Below are 24,849 nucleotides of genomic sequence, written 5' to 3'. Positions count from 1 at the left end.
GAAAAAAATTCATTTATACTAAAGCAAAGACAGAAACGAATACATTGCATAAAAAGCACATTCTGACCACATATTCTACATAAACTCCAGAGGGCCCTTTTCATAGAAATTTCTAGAAGCACATGGAAAGTTCTAGATGTTCCCTCTAGGCGCATTCATAATCTATGATTCAAGATTGAAACTGAAAACAAGTGTACTCAATGGGTATAGAGCATGTGTTTTGTTGATGTGTTGACAGTATCATTATTGCTCGCATTTGTTTAAATTTAGGTAAGTTGTGCAAGTATTAAATAATTTGCTATTATTATTCGAATAACGTTATGCAGTTTATTTCCAAGAATTGTCGAATGTCTGTTAACAATTTAAAACAGTTATTTGATAGGTTACCTGTTGATTACAGTTAGGCTACCTGTTGATAGAAAATTGAGTTTGACAGTTGTATTCCGCGATGCTCGTGTGGTTGTGATGAAATTTATCGTAACATTAACTTATGAAAAATGAAAGAATTATATGTTTAAATATATTTACGTATTTGCTTCTTCTATTTTATTGCAAAAACTATTGAATAGTCAGTATTCACATGATAATTAACAGCTATTAAGCGAAAACAAGTCTTCTGAATTTATGCAACATTTTACTTGCATCAAACCCTGACTCCATCCTATTATTTCAGAATTCATATAATTTTCATAGAAGCCTGGAAAAATTCTAGTTTATATATATATATAATTTCGGTTTTCAGCTATTTTATAATGCATACATGATTCATGCCAAAGTGTGAAACATACATTTACAAGAATAAAAATGTTTTTCATTCTTGTATAAGAAATGTTAAGAAAGCAAGTTAGGGGCAGTTGAAATTGAGGAGTGTTTTTACTGGCTTGTGCGGGGGACCTAGGTTGTGGAGTCTCACATGGTTATTGCCAAGTAGTAAACAAAGTTGGCGATAACTCACCGGCATTGGATATCGCTTTTTTTCTACTAATGTACCGTAGATATGTCAGATCTTAAATGATTTTGTATCGTTTTAAATATTAAGTAATGGAATGTATAAGCTTCTTATTAAACACGTTTCAAGTACAATTAAAACCAAGTTATTAAAAATTTTTATCATGCTTTCTTGCGAAGTTATGTTCTGTGATTTAAAAACAAACATTGAAAAGAATTATAATTTTTAGTTGTTTTTCTCATTTACTGGAGTAATTATACTGTCAAAATAGGAGATAGAATCCAGCATATAACATATATTAATTAATGATAACCTCTTTCTCAGTTATTTATGGATAATAATGCTATCTTTCCAAGCATTAAATACCATTACGTACATGGTTTACGGGTAAAAGTGAATTTTAGTGTGCCCCTTGCTGCGCCAACAATGCCAATTTCGCCAATGAAGATGACGGGACAGTTACAGTTACCATTTCCCGCCATATAATTAGGACTTTTTACTGATAAGTTTTTTTTTTTTTTTTTTTCTCCTTCCAGACTTCGGCATCTGTAGAAGGCACCGGGCAGAATTTTTTAACTCAAAAAAAAACATCCTGCGGCTTCACTAGCACCGGGAGCGGGAACGCAGTAGCTTCGCTAGCACATTGAACATAAGGACTGTGTGGATAACCGGAACAGTACATAACCAAAAGAACAGAGAAAGAAGCAATCGGAACATTCTCTATACAAAATTTCAATCTGCAAGTTCGAAATATTGTCTTCCATCCCTTTACCCGACATCCATTCTTGCATAATTGCCGACATAAATTATAAAGGGAACCAACCGTTAGAACTCCAAAAGAATTACGAGAACTGCGAAGAATTCCATTGTAGCTGTCTTTTAAAGTGAGAATGCAGACGATTTCGTAAATTAAGAAATCAGACGATATTTTGAAGCGCATACTGGCAATTAAAAATTGAAAAAGAATAAATATTTTCTATTCATATTCACATTAAAAAAAGAAACAAGAAAATAACTTTTAATTATAAGCTTAAATTTATTTAATAAACTTTTAATTATAATGAAGAACAAAATTAAATCTTTAATCGATATATTTTTAATTTAACATTTTTCATAATATAGTTGTAATTTATGTACAATTCAACCATTGTAAAAAGTAGTTAACAAAGCAGCATTAGGGTTGCTAGAAGAGCGTTCCGATGGGTTGCCATATTGGCGACAAACTCGGGGGCACACTATTCTTCACTTTATCCGGCTTACGAATTAGATAGTTAAATTTTTTTTGTTATATATCTAGGAAATATAAATCGTATGATTTTGGCACCAAACATTTTAAAACTTTCCAGTAGGCAGTAGGCGCAGGCAAATTCACTTCTTATAATCCATGTTTTCTATATTTGCGTATTTGACATCAGCGTTGGCTCATTCAGCTAACATTAAAGGGGAAGTACCGACTTGTATTCTTACTTTTTTTTCTTATTATTATAAAGAAGTTAAATTGGGCTTAAAAACTATTTGTAAACATATTTCAGTATGTGAATAAAATAGCTTAAATAAATTATAGGTACATTTGATCAGCTATATAAATTTTCTGCTAATTTTTTTAAATTTTGGGACGATTGAATTTATTAACTGAATATCTAACATTCTTAAACATATTGGTTATATTCGGAATTTAAAATATCAAAAAAGATTTTTGACTTTTATGGTTTTTTTAGGACAAATATTCACTTTAATTTATTGTAAGTTATTTTCTAACATAAAACAATTTGTTGCGAGTCATTCCCAACTTTATTTAAGTTAAAATATATAAACATAGTATGAACATTGTCCAACATTTATATATATTTATAGAGGGAGAGTGCTTTATATATGTAACTTTTTTTTATGGCTTTGAAATTGAGTGAATTGTCATTAAGCATGTGCCATCAACCAATAGAATTTGTCTTGTAAAATTTATCGAATGACTTCATATTGGTGATGAATATAAATACATTCTATATAATAGCATTTTAGAAATTTAGATTAGTATTGTTAGGATTTTTTTTTTTTAAAAAAAACTTATTAATGTAACTCTAAATATCTGTGTATTTAGAAAATCATCACTACAGCACAATAAAATTATTTTGTACTTAAAAGATTTTTTAAAAACTGTTATCGTATGATAGTTTAAATAAATATATTAATGTTTCACTTTCAGATATGAGTAACAATTTTGGCATCTGTTTCTTTCTTACTTTTCTATATTATTATTTGCTTTTTTCTTGACAGATAGTCGTTGCATTTCATCATAGTTATAATTTAAAATAGCTAAATAATTTGAATTAATGAAGATAGTTATAATTTTTTATTCTTAGTTTCAGATTTTCTTGTTATTTTTTTTATTTAGTAAATTTGAATTAAAAAAACTATTGAATTTTTTAAAAAGTATTTTTGAAGAATTCCTATCTTTTGCTCCATATAGAATATAATAATCTTAATAAGATAGATATTGACAAATCTTTCAGAATCAAAAATAAATAATGGTGAAATATTTAATTCTCATCAACTCTATTGACCTTCCTACCATTTTAATAATTAATATTCATTTTCATTATTTTAGAATTTTTAATTATCATAATTTATTTATACTTCCCATTTCTCTTTTCCATTCTCCAAGTATGAAAGCAATTTCTGACTAAAGTTTAGAGATATTGGTGCCGCTTTATAGAGACTTTATTATGAGAAAACGCACATTTGTTGTTGTTTTTCTTTTCCGTACAGTACATTTAGTATTTTTTAATGCAAGTTATAGACCATCAGAAGATACATTGTATAAATGACAATAGACTGAAGACTAATTGTTTTCTATTGCATGTAATTAACACATAATCATAAATATTAAACTAAACTCAGTGGCACGACAGCTCATCTGGGGCCAAGGCCTATAGTGCCCATAACTGCTTTCTTGACTGATGGCCCTGGAGTGCAAGGTATATGTCTTGGGTGGTCAGCCTAACTCGGACACCCCAGTGTTTAGTTCCCAAACATGGTTGGTCCTCAGTTTATCGACCGACTGAAGGGATGAAAGGCTGAGTCGATCTTACCCAATTCAAAGAGCGAAACTCGGACCCTGTGGGTTGAGAGCGTGAAGCGCTACCATTAATCCACCAAGCTTGATAATTATAACTAGAATATGCTTTTAATTAATGAATATATGATGAATTAAGAATAAGAAACATACTATAAAATATGTAAATTGATCAGATTATTAGGAGATTTAATATGAAATTCTTTTATCACAATAAGTTAGTATGTAAATTTTAAAAACAAACCCAGAAAATCATTTGAGTGGCTTAGTAATATAATAATGGTATTTACATTTCTTAATTTCTTTATTTTAATTATGGTATGAAAATATGAATGTGTTGTATTTTATGAAGATTCTGAGAGTGGGGTTAGAGGAGAAAGATATTAATTAGAATTTTATATTTTTTAAAAATTCTTTCTGTCTTTTGACTTAGCATTTTCTTTCTGTAGGTTTAAAATCTTCTTGATTACTAACTTGTCAATTAGTTGAAGGTAAGTGTTAAATAATTATTTTGTTGAATGTTTTAAAGTAAATTATTTTAATGTAATGAATAAAAGTATTTTTTTTCCCTAAAAATCTAATTTAATGCAATTACTAACTTGAAACTTGCATAAAAGGATAAGTATGCAAATATTTTGTAATATATTAACATATATCATAAATTGCAAATGTACATTATAAATAAGTTACATAAATATGTAATAAGTTATAAAATAAGTATGCATAGTATAAACATATATATAAGTTATGTACATAAGTTATTAAGTTAAATGCATATATATTATGTATGAAATGGGGGGGGGGGTACTTTTCCGTTAGCCGGGCATAGATGTCGCCAATTGTGAACCAAATGCGAATTTGGTGTAAGAAATTTGGCGAAATTCTACATTATTTGGTGATTTTTCGCTTGCACTCGGCTAAAGGAAAAGTATGAAAGTTTCTTATCTCAAATAATAGGTTATAGCTGATACCTTGATGTAGTCATATTTGCAGCCCAAATTTGTACAATTTTGATCATTTAGAAATGTGTTTTCTTGTATCATTCAAAATTTGTTTTATTGTGTGTAAATTTTGTAGTTGATTGGGGACATTTTTAAATGTTTATTGAAAAATCCAAAATTTTTTACTTCATGTGACAATTTAATTCTTTGTACTTCCAGGATTGTAACTAAAATAAATTTTGTCTTAGTATTATTTATGGTAAATGTTGTCAAATGATAGTTCAATAATGGAGATGAATCGTACAGAAACTAGCTCAAACTGGAACTTCAAATAAAGTAAATGGCCAAGAAAAATTCTTGAATAATCAAGGTATGGCATTCAATTTCAATTCTTCTCTTCTTTCTAACTTTATAGGGTAAAATGCTAGGAATGTATAGAAACATTTCAATAAATTGGCTGCATTAGTTAACTCACTTATTGATGGTCAATCATATTCAGATTTGCCCATAACTATTGGGAAAAATCGGGAACCATCATTTCTTGATTGCATAATCACTTACTTTGAGAAAAAAAAAAGTCTTACTGTGGGCATTTTATTTGACACCAGCTGGCATTTGATTATGAAGGCATAAAAAGTCATTAGACATACACATATGTGCAAGAAGGTCCTATTGTCTAACTGAAGAGTAATCTTGTATGGCTTTCTTTGCAGTTTATAGGCAGTTATATCCTGTAATTTGTTGCCATTGGAATGTGTTCATGAAATTCTTTAGGAGAAAAGGCATTGCTTTCCTTTCCTCCAAAATAATATTAAGTCATATGCCGTGAAAGCCATAAAGAAGAGATGTTTAACAATTGGGTTGGGAACTTTTGAACCACTTTCAAAACTCTCCTGAATTTATTCTCACTAAATTGCACCTATTCCTGTTCTGTACTGAATCACCAGATGAAAGCAAATAACATATAATTAAAAAGGGAAAAATAATAATAATTCAAAAACATCCATTATTTTTGAATGAGTTTTCTGGATGCTGAAGTAAAGATTGTTGAATATTATAGATAATAATGAGATTTATATATATATATATTTATCTTTTTTTTTCTAATAATAACATTGTTTCCTACTCTGCATAGTATGTGTGTGCATATATATCTGTCTATATGTTGCTTATTGAATAATAACTAATAAAACTTTGACATTACATTCTTAATATACATATGCATACTTTACAGTATAAATACATATATATGCATTGTTATGGAAAATTCTAGAAATTCCATGAAATCAACTGGTTTGCTGTAGTGGTTGTATGAGAGAACAATCAATAGGCTTGATGATAAAAAACAATGTTTATTAATGAAAAGACAAATGCAGGCGACAAAAAGCACAACTGAGATCTACTCAAAATCTGTACCAACTTCAGCACACCAGTTTTTAATCAGTAGTATACAACGATAACAACTCGCCAAGCATCCAGATAGAACTCGTATAGAAGAGAGATTTCACACAACTACTCGCGATAGTCCCTCCACAAATCTGTTATTCTCTATTGTGACCCTGCTTTAGCTGTATTTAATTGCTGTGTGACTGGCTACTCAGCTCATGATTCAATGCTGCTTCAATACTGGACTTTGTACACAGCTCAATCCTCTAATTGCTTGAGCTCCACTCAATGCTTGCTCCTTGCTTGATTGATCTATCCGACTCAATTCTTACTTCAATTTGGTCTACCAGCCTTATATAGCTTCCAAGACAAAGCACAAAAAGTTCTAGAAGGATCGTTTTAAATTACCTCCTATTGGTCCTATTGTTAACATTCCTGAAGATTTTATAATTATCCATTTTGTTACCAAGTCTGAGACTCATTAATTTGTCATCTGTTTAGCATTCATCAGAGCTGACCTTAAACCTCTTAGTATGGAATTAACTGCACTGGTAGCATAATTGCAGAGTATGTATTATGTACTTACATTGAGATATATGCAAGAGCATTGCATACTTATTAGTACATACATTATATCTATACACACATACACACACACACACACACACACACACAAAAAAAAAACTCAGAAGAATCTCTTGTAATTGATATCTTGAATTTTGCATGAGAGAAATCAAACAATAGTTTCAAAAAAACTTACAATTAGAATTGCACCAAAAATTATAAGCAGATTTTGAATTATACAAAATTGCATCAATAATTGATGATGATGATTTATAATTTATGTTCTCCCACCATTATGAAAAGCAGTCTGTCATTAGTTAATAGCATCAATGATAGACTGCTTTCATTGATGCTTGATAGATTTGATACATTAACTTGCTGCTTGGTAGAAAAAAAATTTGATAGTTTCAAAACTATCAACAGAATTTTCATCAAAAATTAAAATTTTTAAATAAAAGAAATGGTTATAGCTAATCAAAAATATAATAAATATTCAATAACCAATTAGTAAATTATCCAACATTAATTTTTTAAAAAGTATAATATAATTTATACAAAAATATGTTAATGGGACATGCGATATTAAGTGTTCTACCACTTAAAATGTTGTAACGCATGGCCAGCAAAATATTAACTTATTTCTTGAAAAAAAAAGTTTGGATTGTTAAAAATATATTAATGAGCAGTATGATGTTATACATTACAGCACCACTATTGTCATAATGCAAGAACTATCATTAACCAACTACAATATTAGAACAGTTGATAATATTGTTATGAAAAATTCAACATCTGTAATTTGTTATAGTCAATATATATATATATGACAAAACAGTCTAACAAGCATAATAATAAAGAATGACATTTATTTAACACACAAACCTGAATACATACTCAATAAAAACAGCCAAAGCAAATACAAAAATAGCACTTAAGTAAACAGCAGAACATAAGCATCTAATCAGAAGTAAATTACCACAACAGCATAAAGAATTCTGAAAGAACTTTGTAGAAAAGAGACTTCTCGCAACTATTCAGGCCTCTCCATTACCTGCTATTTTCCACTGTCTGCTCACTTGCGCTGAACTTGATTAAGGCCTTGATAGCAGCGTAAGGCTCAATTCACCACTTTCTGAATACTTGCCACATGATTGAATGCTACCCTAATGATTTCAGCTCTGTCTCTTGGCATTTTATAGTTTTTATGACAAGGCAAAGAAGGTTATAAACAGATTGCCATTACTCACGTTCTGATCAACTTATTGCCAAAATTCTTTTATATTCTGTAATCTTCTATTTTGACTTCAAGGTTTATCAATCTAATATTTCTTCAGCATTCATAAGATCTGTTTGTAAAAATGTCTTCCTTATCCAAAACACTAGGAAACAACATTACAAATTCGTAACAATATTCTTGAAGAGAAAAATCGATAATATCAAAATTATCTACTAAAAATGTGCCTGTTGATGGTATTGCCTCATAGAAAACTATCGCTTTTTTTAGACAACAAAATAAATGTCATTGATCACAAATTTTTGCTGTCAGGACATTCAACTTCACCGAACAATTGTGATTTTGGAGTGGTAGAACTGGCAATCCGGAAAACCAGTTCCTTGTATATTTTCTAGGACTACTATATAAAGTAATATGAATTAAAGTATTATGAAATATACTATATAAAGTAATGTGAAATTGTCTAAAACATAATAAATGCTTAATGTATGAAATGAAACACGGATATTTATTTTCTACCCAATCTCGGGGGAAATATATATCAATTATTATTTGCCAATATTTTTTAATTTATTGAAATGCAAACTTTTAAATATCTCGCAATAACAAAAAATGGACTTGCCCCATTTTTAAAATAAACGCTCAATTAAGGATTAGTTATTGATTGAGGGATTATATTATTATTAAATTTTGTCATTGCAAATATGATATATTCTTCATGTTATGTTAGAACTTGTTAAAATATTTTCCTCTTGTTTTTGCTCTCTTCAGAAAAAGCAGAGGAGATACTATTCTTAACTAAAAAAAAAAAAATAATAATAATAATAATAATAAAGCAAAATGGTATTTAAAATTATTTTGGAAATTCCCAAAAGTTTTTATTGAAGGAATATGCTATTATTTTTATTTTTATTATTATTTTTTTTTTTATAATTCAATCTCAAAATAATTTGTGTAATTAATAATTTAATAGTAATAATTTGTGTAACATAATGTATTGCTGATAGTGAATTGTTTAAAAATCTGTTTTAAATTCATATAAAATATTAAAATATCTATGTAATAAAATTATTACATGGATATTTTATATAATTAATTATTAAGCAAACGAATGTTGAAGAAAGCTTAGAGATGTCGTTCCAACAAAAAGAGAGAAGAAAAGATTGTGGGATGCTTCCTTAAAACAGCACAATCTTCCTCTTGATCTTATCTTTGAAAATATGTTTGGTATTTTAGACTAATAAAATTAATAAGCTTCATTTGTTTTATTTCTCAATAATGCCATCCAATAAATTTTCTAATTCTACAGTAGACACTTTAGTTTTATATCCTTTGTGATTAATCGCTAAAAAAATAAAATATAAACCATTCCTACCTGAGTGAATAGCATTTTTGAATCTGAAAGTCATATGTAAACCATTATCTCAACATAGTAAAAAAAAAAAATCGACAAGTAAACAGGAAAGCTGTAAAATAAGCAAGTGCTTTATTTTATTTATCAATCTATTACTTTTGTAAGCTGTGTACAATATCATTACAACTGCAATATGTCTTTATCATGATTTTAAAAATTTAGATTGTAAGATTCGGTATATAAGTATATTTTTAGTACTATCTAGAAAATGTGAATTAAAGGATTCATATATATATATAATATTGTAAGCATGGTATGCAAGGATATTCATTTGTTATAGAATATAAATACCTTATATTAAATATTTAAGATTTCTTTTTTTCAGATGCCTCGGAAGGAAGCCCAGTTAGTTCCATTCTTACAAAAAGCTTTGGAAGGTGTTAAATATAGAAACCTAATTTTAATAGACCCAATAAAAAAAGTGTTTTGTCTTTATTTGCCTCATAAAACAAATAGACTATGCATTGAAGATGAATTAATCTTCAAGGTATGTTATTAGATTTATGTTTAGTTTTATGTATAAGTTTGCATTAATTTTTTCTGTTTAATAATTTTAGATAGCAAAATAAATTTAAAAAAAAAAAAACATATATTTTTTACTTTAATTTATTTTTATTTAATTAATTTATTTTTGCTTCCTTTTATGATAATCTTGTTAAAAATTCTAACATTGAAAAATAATCATAATAGTAAATTGTTATTCTAATTATTTTTGAAATTGAAGAATTTTGAAAAAATCTGTATAAAGATTTTTTTTTTAATCTCTTGATTATATTTTTAAAAAATACCTTTTTTTATTTAAATTTTACTTACTTTTATTTCATATTGAATTTTGTTTTTCACATTTAGTTTTTAATATTAAAATTTATTTTAGTTTTATAAGTATACAAAATAACTATTATTTATTTATTTTTTGCTCATTTTTTTAAATTATCATTAACAGATGTTCTTTTGACATAAGGTTTTTTTTTTCAGTGGTACATTTGATATTTGTTAACTTAAATCATGCTATTTGGTATTATATTTAGCATTTTATGATGCTTTAATGATAAAGGTTGCTTTCCAGTCACTTTATCATGCTGGTACTTAATACAAGTACAAACTGTTATCTCTTTTATCCGTTATCATTTTTGGCCATGCAAATGATTTGGAAATAAAATTTGAAGCAGTTGGGTGTGTTAGGATGAAATAGATAATGCACATTTTCAAAGATTATTTAGCTGAATTCTTTTGGAAGAAAAGTTCATGGTTGGTTAGTTTACGTATCACAAATTAAAGGAATATCCTCTGAAGGAAAATAATGCTTTTCTAATTTTAAAGATGTATTAGACTTTGAAAAAATTTTCCTATTCAAAGTTATTCACTTGTTCTTGAGCCGTTTATATATATATATATACCAGTTTTGCTGAAATAGCAATTACATTGATTTTGATTCATGCAGAAGCATTGGCAATTATGTTATATTTCCCATTAACATAACGAATGTCAGTTGAGAATTGAAGTACATAATTTAGACATCTAAGCTGTTGTGTGTGGACTGCATTTTTCCAGTTTCTGTTTAAAGGCAAGAAGTAAGGGATTTCTGCTTAGTATAAATGGAGAAATTTCTACCTTTAAGCATATGATAGAATTTCTTAATACTTGCTTACAATTCACACAATCATATGTAGACCAGTTTCTTTGGCTTTTTTAAGTTTCAATGATAAAAATGCAGTTGGCTTCCATTTTTCATCACACAGTTCCATCAGTGACCTGATTGCTGTAGCTAATGCATCTGTCTAAAGAAGCAGTTGAACACTAGGAAAGGGTATTTAAGTAAAGCAGCGTTAACAAGTGCTTGTTTTGCTAAAGTAAATGTTTTAATAGTTTCATCCGTCCATACAGATTTTCTGTTTTTTAGAAAGACAGGATGTTTCTTTTTATTTCTATGATTTTCTAAGAATTTGTTTAATGCAGCTAAAATGTGAGCAACTCAAGGAATAATTCTTCTATAAAGATTGTATGTATGTAAAAGTTGGGTTAAAGTTTGAAGTTTCAGAAATTTTGTAAACCATTTTCCAAAATTTGTTATCCCAAAATTTCTTAATTAACAATAACTGATTTACATTTTGAATGATTAATTGTTAAACTATAATGATACAATCTTATAAAAAGTGGTTTTAGCTGGTACACGTTTCTGATGAGTCTTTAATGCGATTAGAATATTATTAACGAAGGTATAAACACCATCCAAGTCCCTTGCTACTTCATCTATAAGTCTTTAAAATATATTAGAAACATTACATTGACCAAATTGCATTTGCATTCTTTCAAAAAGACAAAGAAATTATTGCATTTTGTGAATATCTTTGGGAGCAATTGGAATTTGCAAAATGCTTTTACTAGATCATTGTGTGAGAATATTTTGTTATCATGAAATTCTTAAAAAAAACCCAATTATACACGAGATAGGATATTTATTTTTTATCGTTTGACATTTAAAACACAATAATCACCTACTGGACTTTGCTTAGCCCCTTTTCAGAATGCATAGTTATTACTTGACTGACACTTGTGGTCTATATCAAGTATTTGTTGATATTTCATTTTTGCTATTTTAAGTCTATCCCATAACAGACATTGGGTTTTCACAGATAAAGGTGTACCAAATATTTGTATATGTGTCACATTATATTTAACCGTTTGGTCTTTGCGATGAAACTTGACAATTATTTATAGGGTATTGGGAAATTCATTTAATAATTTGGTATGCATATCATTACCATGAGCAATTTTTATAGATTCAACATCATCACTTTTAAAAGTAGCATTACATTGTAAATTTATTTTCTAAGTATATACAGATAATATTTTCTAAGATTTATTTTTAAATTAAGATGATATAGAAAATTAGCACCAATTATTGCTTTTGAGACATTATTTATAAAAAGTGAAAATACAGATTTTATTCTTTAACCTAAATCTAATGATAACAATTTCCTTCTATAAACTTGAATTGGTGAGCCATTGACAGCTTGAAAAATCTGTACCAGTTTTTTCTTCCTTTTGTTTTTAATCTGTTACTTCTGATATCAAAAAGAAAAGGCAGCTCAAATTTTCTATCTAAAATGAATAGTAGACAAGGTAAGAGTCGGAAGGCATGGAAGTAGTTGCAATTAAGCCCCATCCTTAGTATTTCTTGGAAATGAGCATGGTTAAGCACATTTATGAGCAATTGTTATTGAATTTTTTATGATACTAGTAGAAATATTTTGACAAAGAAGTACATTTTCTAAAACAAAAGTTGTTGCATCTGTGATAGATGCTTCTTATCCTTCTCAAAGAAATAAATTTTTTGCAAAGTTTTGTGGCTGCTTCCAAAAATCTGGATAGTATTATTTAAAATGTTTTTTGCTTGTCTTGAGGGGGGGGGGGGTAACTTCCATAATTCTATCAGCAATTTCCGCAGCTTTATTGGTGGTAAGAGAAGTGGTATCTAGGAGAATTGATGGCACATTGTTGAAGAAATAATTCTCAAAGTAAAGCATTCAAAATTTGACTTTCAGCATGCCTCCACATAACATGAAGTAGCTCACTTGGTCTTAGGTCACTTGATTGTTTGCTGGTGCAGAGATTTTGGATTTATTGTGTTCTTGATTTGCCACAGCTTTTTATTATTTCCATCGCTTGTAGTGATCCATTTTGTCAAGACAAATTATGACGTTATAAGCAATGACTGCAACTTCAGATGAAAAGTTAGCTTTACAATTAATTTTAGAAAATCGGTAATCATTTCTAATTCTTAATTTTCATGAAATGAATAAATTTGACAATTTCCCTTTAAGTGTTACCCAAGTTTCATTTTTATGAAATTGGATTTTTGACTTTCACAATGATTTTCTTCATACAAATGGTTAATCATTGAAATAATTTTTTGCCAAACTTGTACTTAAGTGAACATATTTTCTCATTATTCAGTGTTTCATCAACTCCTTCATAACATGAAATATAGCAATGAATATATATTGATTAATGTTAAACATATTTTTTATTCCTTGCTACAGTAAAATTTTATCCTGTTCCACTTGATGCCACAGTTCTTCCATCATGGCTTACTTTGTTTTCTTAGCTATCTTAAAATAAGAAAAATGATTGATATAAGGAAATTATGGCAAGGCACTAGAGCTGATTGTATGAAGCTATATTCTTTTTTAAATCCAGCACTTTTGTTATTTATTTCTCTGCATATTATTTTGACAAATCTGGTAATAGTTGTGCATATATTATTTTAAATTTCAAATTAAATTCAGTTATCTTGTTTTCCCTTTATATAATATTTCATTTTGATCGACACTGTATTCTTGCTATTTTATGTGGTGAATGAAATTAAATAGTATCTAAAATATCTTCGTTTTTCATATTCCCCACAAGATTTTTAAATTTTTTATATGTAAACAATTATTTGAAAGCTATTGCAAAAAATAATTTGATTAAAATTAATAATTCTGTTTCATTCCATTCTTGGATGTTCATAATTTGCATGCAGATAAGATAGAAATAATCAAATGGATAAAACAAATTGTATAAGATTCTTACAAAATTGATGCCTTAATTTTTATTACTTTGTAAAATTTATCTGAAATCAATAATTATTATAATTATTATTTTTACTGTCATTTACCCATGACTGTACTAGGAAAGAAGGAATAATGTTTCTGTTAAGTTTTTGCCTATTATTGTTATAGAATCCATGCAGTTCTCACTCCCCCCCCCTTTTTTTTTGAAAATAAGTTGTGAATTTTATTTGGATATCAGTGAAAAATTGTTCAGTCAGCCAAAAAATTTAATTTTATTTGCCTAAAAATTAGTCATAAATGACAATGAGTATTTTAATTAAATTTTCTTAAATAAATGGATTTAAAAAAAAATTCTATTTGCAAATTCTCTTGGTATATATTTGATGAAATTTCAGCTACTTTAAACTGTGCAGGAACTTTATAAACAACCTTTATTGATAAATATAAATTTTATTGAAATCTGTGTGCATCATTTATTGATAAAACTATTTATTAATTTCAGGACTGGTGGCATGCTCGAAATGGCAAAAAGTATGTATTTTCTTCCAAACATTATACTGAGGCAAGACAAGCTATGACTTCATCTTTAAGAAAATCGGATTATGTAGAACCAATGTGTCTTTCTGATAATAAATTAATATGCAGAATTTTAAGTAAAGAAGAAGTGGAAGGTATTGCCATTTTTTCCTTTGTTTATATGCCCTTTAAATTTTAGAACTTATGAATGTAATTATTTTTGGAATTAAAATAAGAATAAGTAACTGTAAAGTTAACTTATATGAAACTATTTGATAGTCAGTATTTATTAGTGTTTAAATACTTCTTCTTTACTTATTATAACCATAGTTTCATAACCATGTAAGAGTTTTGCGTATACATAGAATATTATATTGATAGAAAATCTATTAAATGGACATTATTATAATATATGTAGATATTTAGATTTTGTTCTTCCATTTCAGATAATCACATATTTTGGTCTGATTAAATAGTTCTGATTTATTTTCTAATCTCCAAGTATTCTTGTGTTATTAATATTTTTTTTTTATATCAGAAGGTAGTTAATAGACATGATGATTTATAATATAAATTATTTTGTTCTTATTTTCAACAAATTTTAAGACCAGAAATCAACATTGTTACTGAAAATTTGACTTGTGGATGTAGACTGAGAAGTCCAATAATAAGTAACGATGCTTTATTCCACAAGAAAGAATGAACACAACAGCCATTGTGCATCAAGAGAGTTTTGCAGAAATTCAACACAAATAGATGAAAAAGTGGCTATTCAAAACAGTAAACACTTGGAGTACTTACTTCGCAAACAAAATTTCAACAAGATAATTCAATTGACTACTTTTATGTGCCTACTTCTACATTTTAAAATTCATGTGTTATTGCATTAAAAGATCTTAAAGGATCCCGAATCTTACCTCTTAATAGAGATATTGCCAATATTCCTGCTTCTTTCAGATGATTTTTGTCACTAAAGCTGAGACTGACTGTCTTTGAAGCCAAAAGATGTGAATGGTATTTCTTTGCTTATGAATAGCTGCTTCAAAGACAGAATTGAAAGGTGTTTTTACATTGCATTGTGACCGACAAAAAAAAAAAAAAAAAAAAAAAAAAAGCCCTTATAAGATAATCTCAAGTGGAGAAAAGCATGGATAATGGTTGAACATGCTTCTATGTCAATACTTTGATTAAATATTAATGGCACCAGGATTATACTCTGCATTTTGTGGGATTAGCTATTGAGAGCTGTTGAAGCTGAATAAAACCATTACAGAAAGTTGGTATCAAATGTGGTTAATACATGTGAGCAAGCTAAGAAGGAGAAACGGTGATGGTACTAAGAGAGACATGAAACGGTTATCTACCAGCATAACAGTGCTCACCCATATGTCTGAAGATCAATCAAGATAATCTTGGGAACCCTAAAATGGTTGTCCCCACCTGCCGTACTCTCCAGAGTTGCTCTTTCCAAATAACATTTGTTGTAGTCAATAATACACGGTCGGGCTAATGGTTTGGAAGTGGGAATAAGTGGTGGCTCACTATTGCTGTAAAAATGTTCGCATCATCTATTTATTTTAATTTGAAAAAAGCAAAACATACCACAATAAAAATAACAATACTTTGTTCATTTTTCTTCTGATATAAAAATTAAAAAGCTGCGTGTATACAGTTGTTAAAAAGATAGTTTAAGTTACAAGTTAATTGTAGATTGCATGTTGTGTTAAGTAAGATTTTTATGTCATCTTCAAATTTAAAAAAAAATATCTTCTCAATCATATCAATTCAATTGTTGTGTAGTTTTTAAAAATTATTTTTAAGCTACTAATTTTATCATATAACAGTGTCTTTCAGTATTGTGAAGAAACTCATTTTCATTGTTCTTAAAAATATTTCATCTTGGATATTTCTTCCATTGTTGATATTGAAAGTATGAAGATACATTTTTTAAAAACCACGATCAGTAGATTTTCTGTCTAAAGTAAGCATTTAAATTAACTTTTTGATATTTTGTTATCCTTACAAATAAAGTTTAAAACTTTATTATTAAGCAATTATAGTAGGTAATTAGTTTCTCACAATCTTCTCTTTGTGATTGTACTTGCAAATAAAAATATGAAATTTGGATCTTAATAAAATATGAAGCATGGAATCTTGTCTTCAGATGCACATTGTTTTAAGGAATATCAAACTAGTAATTAATATGAAGAATTACAATAAAGACCTATGCCCTACATTTGGATATATTGAGACTACCTTTAGGTCCGATTTCTTTTATATCTGGTTGATTTGCATCAAATTATCCAAAAATTAATATTTAAAGTAGGAATGGTTTTCCTGTAGGTAAGGAATTGCTCAAAAGAAGGGGGGAAATGAAGTTGATATTAAAATAAAGGAAGACCGGTGAGGTCATTACAATTTACTTTATAAAATTGTCATATATTTTGTGAAGTTGCTTAATTTTATTTAAAAAATGGCTGTATACTTTTTTAATACATTATGCAAAGTTTGTGAGTATGCAGATGTAATAGCTTTACATTTCAGAATCTTACTTGCACATCTAAGTTTTTCAATTGTCTATTAAAATACATGCATGAAATTTGTAAATAGGAATTCTAGAAAATGCTCTGTTCTGTTAAAATTTTATTTTTACAAAAACTGTTAATTATTTTCTTTACAACCTAACATTATTTGATATATATGCAGTATTTATCATTGAAGTGTTATTTGTTTTTAAATAATTAATAAATGGAAATATTTAAAGTTTGGTACAATTTTTGGAACATTCTCATCTGCATTTTATTGTATAGTTATTTAGCGTTTGAAAATAAGTTATAATTGCTGAATAAATCACATTAAAAATTGGGTTTGTATAGAATTTCATTCTTAAAAATTTTCTTTCTTGCAGAAAAGAAAAAGCTAAAGAAAGAATTGAAGAAGTTAGAAATCAAACATGAAGATAATGAGTCGGGTTATGAAAGTTCATTGAGTTCACCAGAAAGCCATATAGATGGACAAAATGATAAAGATTTGTTACAAAGCATTGAGCATGATCATGCATATCTATTTTACCCTCCAGACATGGGTTCTGTGGAAGGTAGCGAGTTTTCTTCTGATGTTCAAAATATTTCTAATGAAGATACAGATACAGTAACTGAAGCTTTTGATAGATTTCTACCTCTTGGCCCTGATAGTTCTTCCGAATTAGAATCAATTATAGAAGATCATCATTTGAATAAAGATATATGTGCGATTTTTCCTGTTTTGGGGGATTTTGATGACTCCCTTCAAAGTTTATTTAACATACCAAATGAACAGTTAATCGGAAGTTTTAAAGAATTGCAGTTATCACTGCAAGGTATGTATATTAGTTGTATGTTTTATTTTAAAAGTTACGTTCTTTACATTAATATAAACTAGTTTGATCTAAATCTTCTTCTCTAATAAAAAATATATTTGTTTTTACAAAATAATCATTAGTTTTTTAAAATGATCAAATAAAAAATTATGTTACGTGCTAATATACTAATTGAGTGAGCAAGCAGTAGTTAAAAATTTTATTTTTATATTTACACTTTTCCTCTTGAGCTAGTAGATAGATTCTACAACTAAATAGTCATAGGAAAGAAGAATTTAATTTTTTCTAAAAATGTTGGATTGGTGATGCTGTGCTTATTACTTAATTCTTTTTGTATGGTTTTCAGTATCTTTAAACTTTTTTTTTTTTTTTTTTTTGCATTTAGGGTTTTATAAAGCTTTATGTATTTGCCATCATTATCAGTTATATTAAATATGCTTGAAAATTGAGCACAGACAATATCATTCTGTAATGTCTTTGGGAAAAATTGAGCTGCTCTATAGTTTTTTGTGTTTAAAAAGGAAGAAGGCATTTAAAGCATCTGTAATCATTCAAGTGTAAGAAATGTTCAGATTATTTTTTTAATGTAATGTTTATTTTTATCGTTCCATATATATTTAGAAATATAGCAAGCTTAAATTTGAAGATTATTTTTTAATCACCTTATAATTTGTTTTTTAAAGTTTTATAATCATTTATCAAGTAATGTTACGTATTACCCATGCATTTAGTTTATCGTTAATAATTTTTTTAAATTTTACATTTTTTAAAAAAATTTATTTATAATCATAGATCTATGTGTGGAAGGCATTGGCCGAAAAACTTGGTCAAATCCGTAGTGTTTTGAAAATGTTTTTTTAGAAATTACACTTCTTTATGTAATGTTTATGAATTCGTATAATTTCTTATTGTGGCTGTCTCGTATGTAAGAATAAGTGAAGTGTACAATAACAAATCATTTTTACAATAGAACACAGAATTTTTAAAATTATTTTATTTTGTATGTAAATGCTTTAATAAATTTTTGTCTTTAATCATCTTTGAAATTGATCTACAATTAATTAATTATGTGTAAAAATACTTTTAATTCAAATATTACAATTTTATCAATAGTATTTTTCATAACTTTTAGTTCCTGGTTCAAATGATGTTAAAACAAATATAAGAAAAAAATCCTATTTTTGTGAAGAGTACGAGTTAGTTGGTAAAGCTGTTGTTCTGATTTGTAAACTTCTTGAGGTAAATCAAAATTTTACTTTTTTTTATTTTCATATTATTTATATAAAATTTAACTTTATAGATAAATTTCTTTTCTTTTTTTCTATGTAAGATGGATGTTGATGTTGCTGGAACTTCCAGTAAGTATAGAATTGAACTTGATTTTATCTGCCACATTTTTAATGTGTTTTTAAAATGCTTTGTTATTCCATTTGTATATCATTAAAGTTTGTAATATTTATGTATTTAATAATTTTTACTTGCAGAGACAGTGGAAATTTGCATTTATATATATATATATCAACAAAATATCATATTTAGTAGCAGTTTTCATAAAGCACAATATATCAAATGCTTTTTTTTATTCAGTAACAAGCAAAGGGGTTGGGTAGCATGAGGTTGCATGTTTGAAACTCATGATGATTGATTTAATTTTTGCTGTTGGGATTGCAAGTTTTTATATTTAGAAATATCATCTAAAATTGACTCAAAATTTTAAATTTTATGAATTGTTGCATTTGGTCAGCAGCCTTTTTGTCTAAAATGTTGGGTTTCCTGACTATTAAACTATTAATATAGAATGCATAATTATTTAAAATGTCACCTCTGTTCCTTAATAAGACTCAATACTGTGAATTTCATGAAAATTTAAATTTATATGAAATAATATATATAATTTATCAATTTCTAAGTATGTACTTAAAAAGTATTTTATCATAAAAATATAAGAGTTAAACTGCTATGTATGTCCTAATATAACATTAAAAAAATAGATAAGAAGTGTTGCAAAATACCTACATTAGCTATTCTCATATACACTGTCAAAAAAAAAAAATAAAGTAAAAAACTTCAAAGTAACCTGCAAATGAAGCTAATTTTCCAATAACTAAATTTTGACAGAATTTTCTTTATTATATCTTGATACAAATGTCAAAAAGTCTCAATTCCAGTGAAGTTAAAATAAATACCTATTATCAAAAAAAAAAAAATGTCTATTACTACATCCTGAAAATATCTATTTGATACAATTGTGAGAAAACAGTTAATTATGTAAAACTTCTTGAACAAAAATTAATATTCAATAAGCTAAATAGTATTTAAAAAAAAAAAAAAAAGGAATGGCATTCAACTTCAAAAATATGCACACTTTGTTAAGAATAAATTTAAAAAAAAAAAACTAGAAGAAACGATTTGATGAAACAATAAAATTAGTTAAGAATTTATTATATCAGTGAAAAATATTCTTATGGATAGTGAAGAAAATGTATTAAAAATTTGCTAAAATTAAGGGAGAAGTATTGCAACTAAAACTGATATCATAATTTTTTTGCCATTTTTTTAGAAAAATAAATATAAAATATTATTTAATATTTTATCTATTTATTTCAAGAAATTTTTTTTGTAGCTTTTGTTTATGGGATCCAAGTTATAGATTACCTATAAGCAAATACATATTTGCTTTCATTATTAGTAGGAACTTTTCAATATTCTATTTTAACTATTTTCTGCAAAATTCTTGAAATATTATGCTTAAATTTTCTACAGACATCCAGTAATTCATCATTCCATTTCATCATTTAATGTAATGTAAATTTATACTTGGCAATGAACATGGGAAAACACACACACACACACACACATCTTTTAATCACTTAAAATTTAGTTTCTTAAAAGTTATTTTTGATATAGCATCCCACTTTCTATTATTACATGCATTATGTTGCATGATCTATAGCATTGTTCTTTGAGATCTGTGATATGCTATTCATGTTGTATTGTACATTTTATTTGGTGTTTCTCTAACTTTTACTTAATTTTCTGATAAAGCCTGCTTTATAATTGAATTATTGCCTTATTTTATTTTCAATTATATGTGTTATTAAAAAATATGTTGTATATGTCTTACATATCAGTTATGTTTTTACCTGCAGCAGACTTCTTCCCTGTCATGTTCTTAATGTTGATGACAGTAACTTAGAATTACTTGTTATATAATACAGCTTGTTATAGCAACAGCTATACTCTCCTTGAACTAATTATCATATGATATATTAAAAATAAATTTTCAGGCTCTTTCCTTAGAAATTAAATCTAACTTTTTTTTTTTTTTTTTTTTTTTTGTCCTTCCTGTAAATATAATTTTAAATGTAGATTCTTTTTTATATATTTATAGGCAACATTGGTATTGTTTTTGGAGCGACAACTTGGAAAACTGTTCAAGAATATACCTGCATGAAAGGCATAAAATATGTTGGTGATAATTATTTAATTGTCATTTTAGAGCTTCCATGACTGCTCATAAATAATTGTAGTAGTTATTTGGTCCAAATACTACAGTCTTAACATATGATAATAATTGTATATATATTATACAATTATTATTATATGTAAATTATACATATATGTATATATATGAAAAGTTTAAAAAAAATGTGAAAATTTCACATAGATTCAGAAATGTATTATAGATATCTGAATTTCTTAATACTTGTATAAGTATTAGTGAATTACATATAATTTTCGTATTTAAATGCTAATCCATTTAAATACAAAAAATATTTTATTAAAATCATTTGATTTAAATCAAATGATATATTTTACAGTAAGAACATTAGGTTGGTATTTATGCAAAGAAGACTTATATTTATACCTTAAACACTTAAAGAGAAAAACAAAAAAAAAACCCCCTAAACTTTAAGGGTTTATTTTTATTATTCTTTGTGAGCCAGTTTGTAAGATTAGTACTCATTTGGGTGATTTAAAATATTTGCCCTGATTTCAAATGATGTTTAAACAATTAAATGTTGAAAAAATTAGAATATAATAAAGGAAGAAATTTGAGATTTTGTTGCTGTACTTTATAACACAGTGTAATCCTTTTTTCAAATGGAAATCATCTGAACGATTGGCCATTGCATAGTGTGAAACATGTTCATAATCTTTTGATAAAAGTGCATTCTCCATGCGCAATTATTATGTACTGTATGCTAAAAGGGCTAAAGGTTAAATGCAGTAATAAAAGAGTATTTATCAAACTGAATTGACTAGATTGTTTGCTCTTCAAGCCATTTCCCTCTGGCTGTAATGCTATACATTTTATGTGCACAAAACTAAAATTATTTCGGTATTGTGTTCTTTTTTATCACTGTTTATTTAATGTTCTTTTATTTTGTAATCAAGGCAATCATTTTGAATCGTCCTGTATTGTATAAATGGATTAGATTGATTTAAGATGTTCATAAAATGTAGCAAATGAAAGTTTTTTGTTGATAAAATGACGTAAAAATATAAAAGTTGTTAATTGCATAAATTACGAAGCCTATGTTTTGCCACAGATTATATTATCATTTTGGATAAATGGTGATGTAATTACTAGTTATTGTTATGTTACTATTCCAAAAAGATGATAAATATAAACTATTATGTTAGTAATAATAGTGACAAGCATTATTCTTAATAATACTTGTCATTATGAATGCCAAGCACTGACAGAAAAGTCTTAACATAAAATTGAAACTTGAAGTTTTTGTTTAAAAAATTGCTAGTGAATTTTCCCCCCCATTTCTTAATGGGAAATCAGACATTGACTGATGGTTCTTATTGCCAAACACTGACGGTAAATTCTTAACATTTGTTTTGGAAGTATTTCCAAACACTGATGGTAAATTCTTAACATTTGTTTTGAAAGTTATAATACAACTTTCCAATTCTGACAACAAAGTCAAGTATTTTAATGAAAGTATGTTGAATAGCATGTTCCAGACACTGACAGTCAAGTCTGAACGATTGTTTTGGAAATACATGTCTTCAAATACTACATTAAAAACATTGCATTTCTTTTTTAATTATTTTTTATTTTGTAAAAAGAGAACAATTTTGATTTTTTTTATGCAAAGTTTATTTTGTAGATAGTTATTTGAAAGTTTTATTTTTAGTTAATTGTTCTATAAATGTTCTTAAGAGTAGAAAGTATAAATAATCTGATTTTCTTTTGTTTATAAATTTTATAATTTGTTAAATTATATAAATTTTGTTTATAAATTATCAGTTAAATTAAATTGACATTCATTAAATTTTCATTTGAGTTATACATAGAGAATTTATGATTCACACAACTATCAATTAAAATTTCTATAGCATAACAATATTCATTGTTAAAAGTACTGTTTTAAAACATTATGGAATTCGGCATTGTTTGATTCTAATACAATCAAGGAATTTCATTGTGCTTTGTAGAAGCAAGCCTAACTTCAATTCAAAAATTCACAAGAATATTTCTTTGAAACTTGCAATGATTTTCCATAATTAAATTAGTATCAAACTTCAGAAACATTTCTATTTCAGGCTACAAATGTATATCTAGTTTTATATTTAACATAAGATGCTGTATACTGAGAAAGATAATGAACAGCTAAAAAAATGTTTCTCTCTGTTTTTACCATTTTTTTCAGTACTTTGCATTTTAAATAAAAAAATTAAATACATGCACGTTGAAACAAAGGTGTGAGTATTTAAGATTTGATTCTAATAGTCATAGCAGTTCATTCTAAAGGTTTTGAATTTAAAAAAAAAATTGAAGTTTTTTAGATGTTTTTACATAGAAATTCTAAATCAGTTATTTAACCTGCAAATATTTTTATAGAATGTAGCCAACTTTTAAGATTGGTTATTATATACAGTCTCGCAATTGAGTACTAATATTTTTCATTGTTCATTGAAATATTTAACATAAAATGCTGAATAATGAAGGAGATAAATACACTTTCTACTAGTAAAATGTTTTATAGGAACAGTGAAATAAAAAAAGAGAGTAATAGTTATTTCATTTTTCCAATTTTTATATAGTTTTTGCTTGTAAAAGCAATAGTTTCAACTGTACTGTATAATCTTAATGAATATTATATTCTTAAGATTATCGATTAGAAGCAACTTTACTTAAATGTTTTTCATGGTGATGTAGTTTTTTTATGTTGTCAGTTTTAGATTAGGACTTTGGACCATTAATGTATATAAATTCTACATCTTTACTTTCTGGTATCATTTATTATTCATGATTTTTTTTTTTTTTTTTTTTTTTTTACTATTTAATTTTGTAGTTATTAAAAGAGTGGAAATTGCATATCTTCCAAATTTTAACTTTGTAATTCTTAAAATTAATTTTTTTTCTCTCTTAAATGGAATATTGATGTGTGGGTAATTCTTAATTATTATTTTTGCCTTCAAAAGTTTAATGTGATTTTTTTTAAAAAAAGAATTATCTAGTTCCTGGTGATAATGATTTTAGAAAATGCAAACTTTCAAATTTTAACATTTTTCTTTTTAAGTGCAAATATTTGTTATGTGTATAGAATACTTGCTACATGTATGTATTTAGAGTTGTTGTTTTTTATATTATTACTTTATTTGTGTCAATGCCATTTCGAAGTCTTATTGTGCAATTAGATTTATGAAAAAATGTTTTTTTATGAGAAATGTATATTGATAATTTTAATGTTATGTAATGTAATAGTTTTAATGTTATGTAATGTAATAGTTTTAATGTTAATTTGTATGTTATGAATAAAAGAAACAAAAGAATTTTCTCCCTCTCGATTATTTATTAATATAAGTAGCTGGTATACCTAGTGATATTGAATTAATATT

At 26.8% G+C, this 24,849-nt stretch overlaps 1 protein-coding gene across 2 annotated transcripts; it reads left to right on the top strand.

Moving 5' to 3' along the window:
• Positions 1–204: 204 nt before the first annotated feature.
• Positions 205–21,547, top strand: LOC129985338 (uncharacterized). Of its 2 annotated transcripts, XM_056095325.1 has the most exons (9): positions 217–270; positions 4,469–4,510; positions 5,180–5,330; positions 9,884–10,045; positions 14,617–14,785; positions 17,539–17,988; positions 19,121–19,227; positions 19,319–19,346; positions 21,380–21,547. In XM_056095325.1, the coding sequence occupies exons 4-9, from the start codon at positions 9,884–9,886 to the stop codon at positions 21,496–21,498; spliced, it is 1,035 nt and encodes a 344-aa protein (XP_055951300.1). In that variant the 5' UTR covers positions 217–270; positions 4,469–4,510; positions 5,180–5,330; the 3' UTR covers positions 21,499–21,547. The 2 variants fall into 2 exon arrangements, with proteins under 2 accessions (XP_055951301.1, XP_055951300.1); XM_056095326.1 differs by lacking the exon at positions 5,180–5,330 and having other exon boundaries at positions 205–270.
• The last annotated feature ends 3,302 nt before the right edge of the window (positions 21,548–24,849 follow it).

The sequence above is a fragment of the Argiope bruennichi genome, chromosome 9, assembly GCF_947563725.1.
Source record: "Argiope bruennichi chromosome 9, qqArgBrue1.1, whole genome shotgun sequence".
Taxonomy (NCBI): Eukaryota; Metazoa; Arthropoda; class Arachnida; order Araneae; family Araneidae; genus Argiope; species Argiope bruennichi.
The sequence above is the reverse complement of the archived record's forward strand: the minus strand, read 5'-3'. Positions and strand labels throughout refer to the sequence as shown.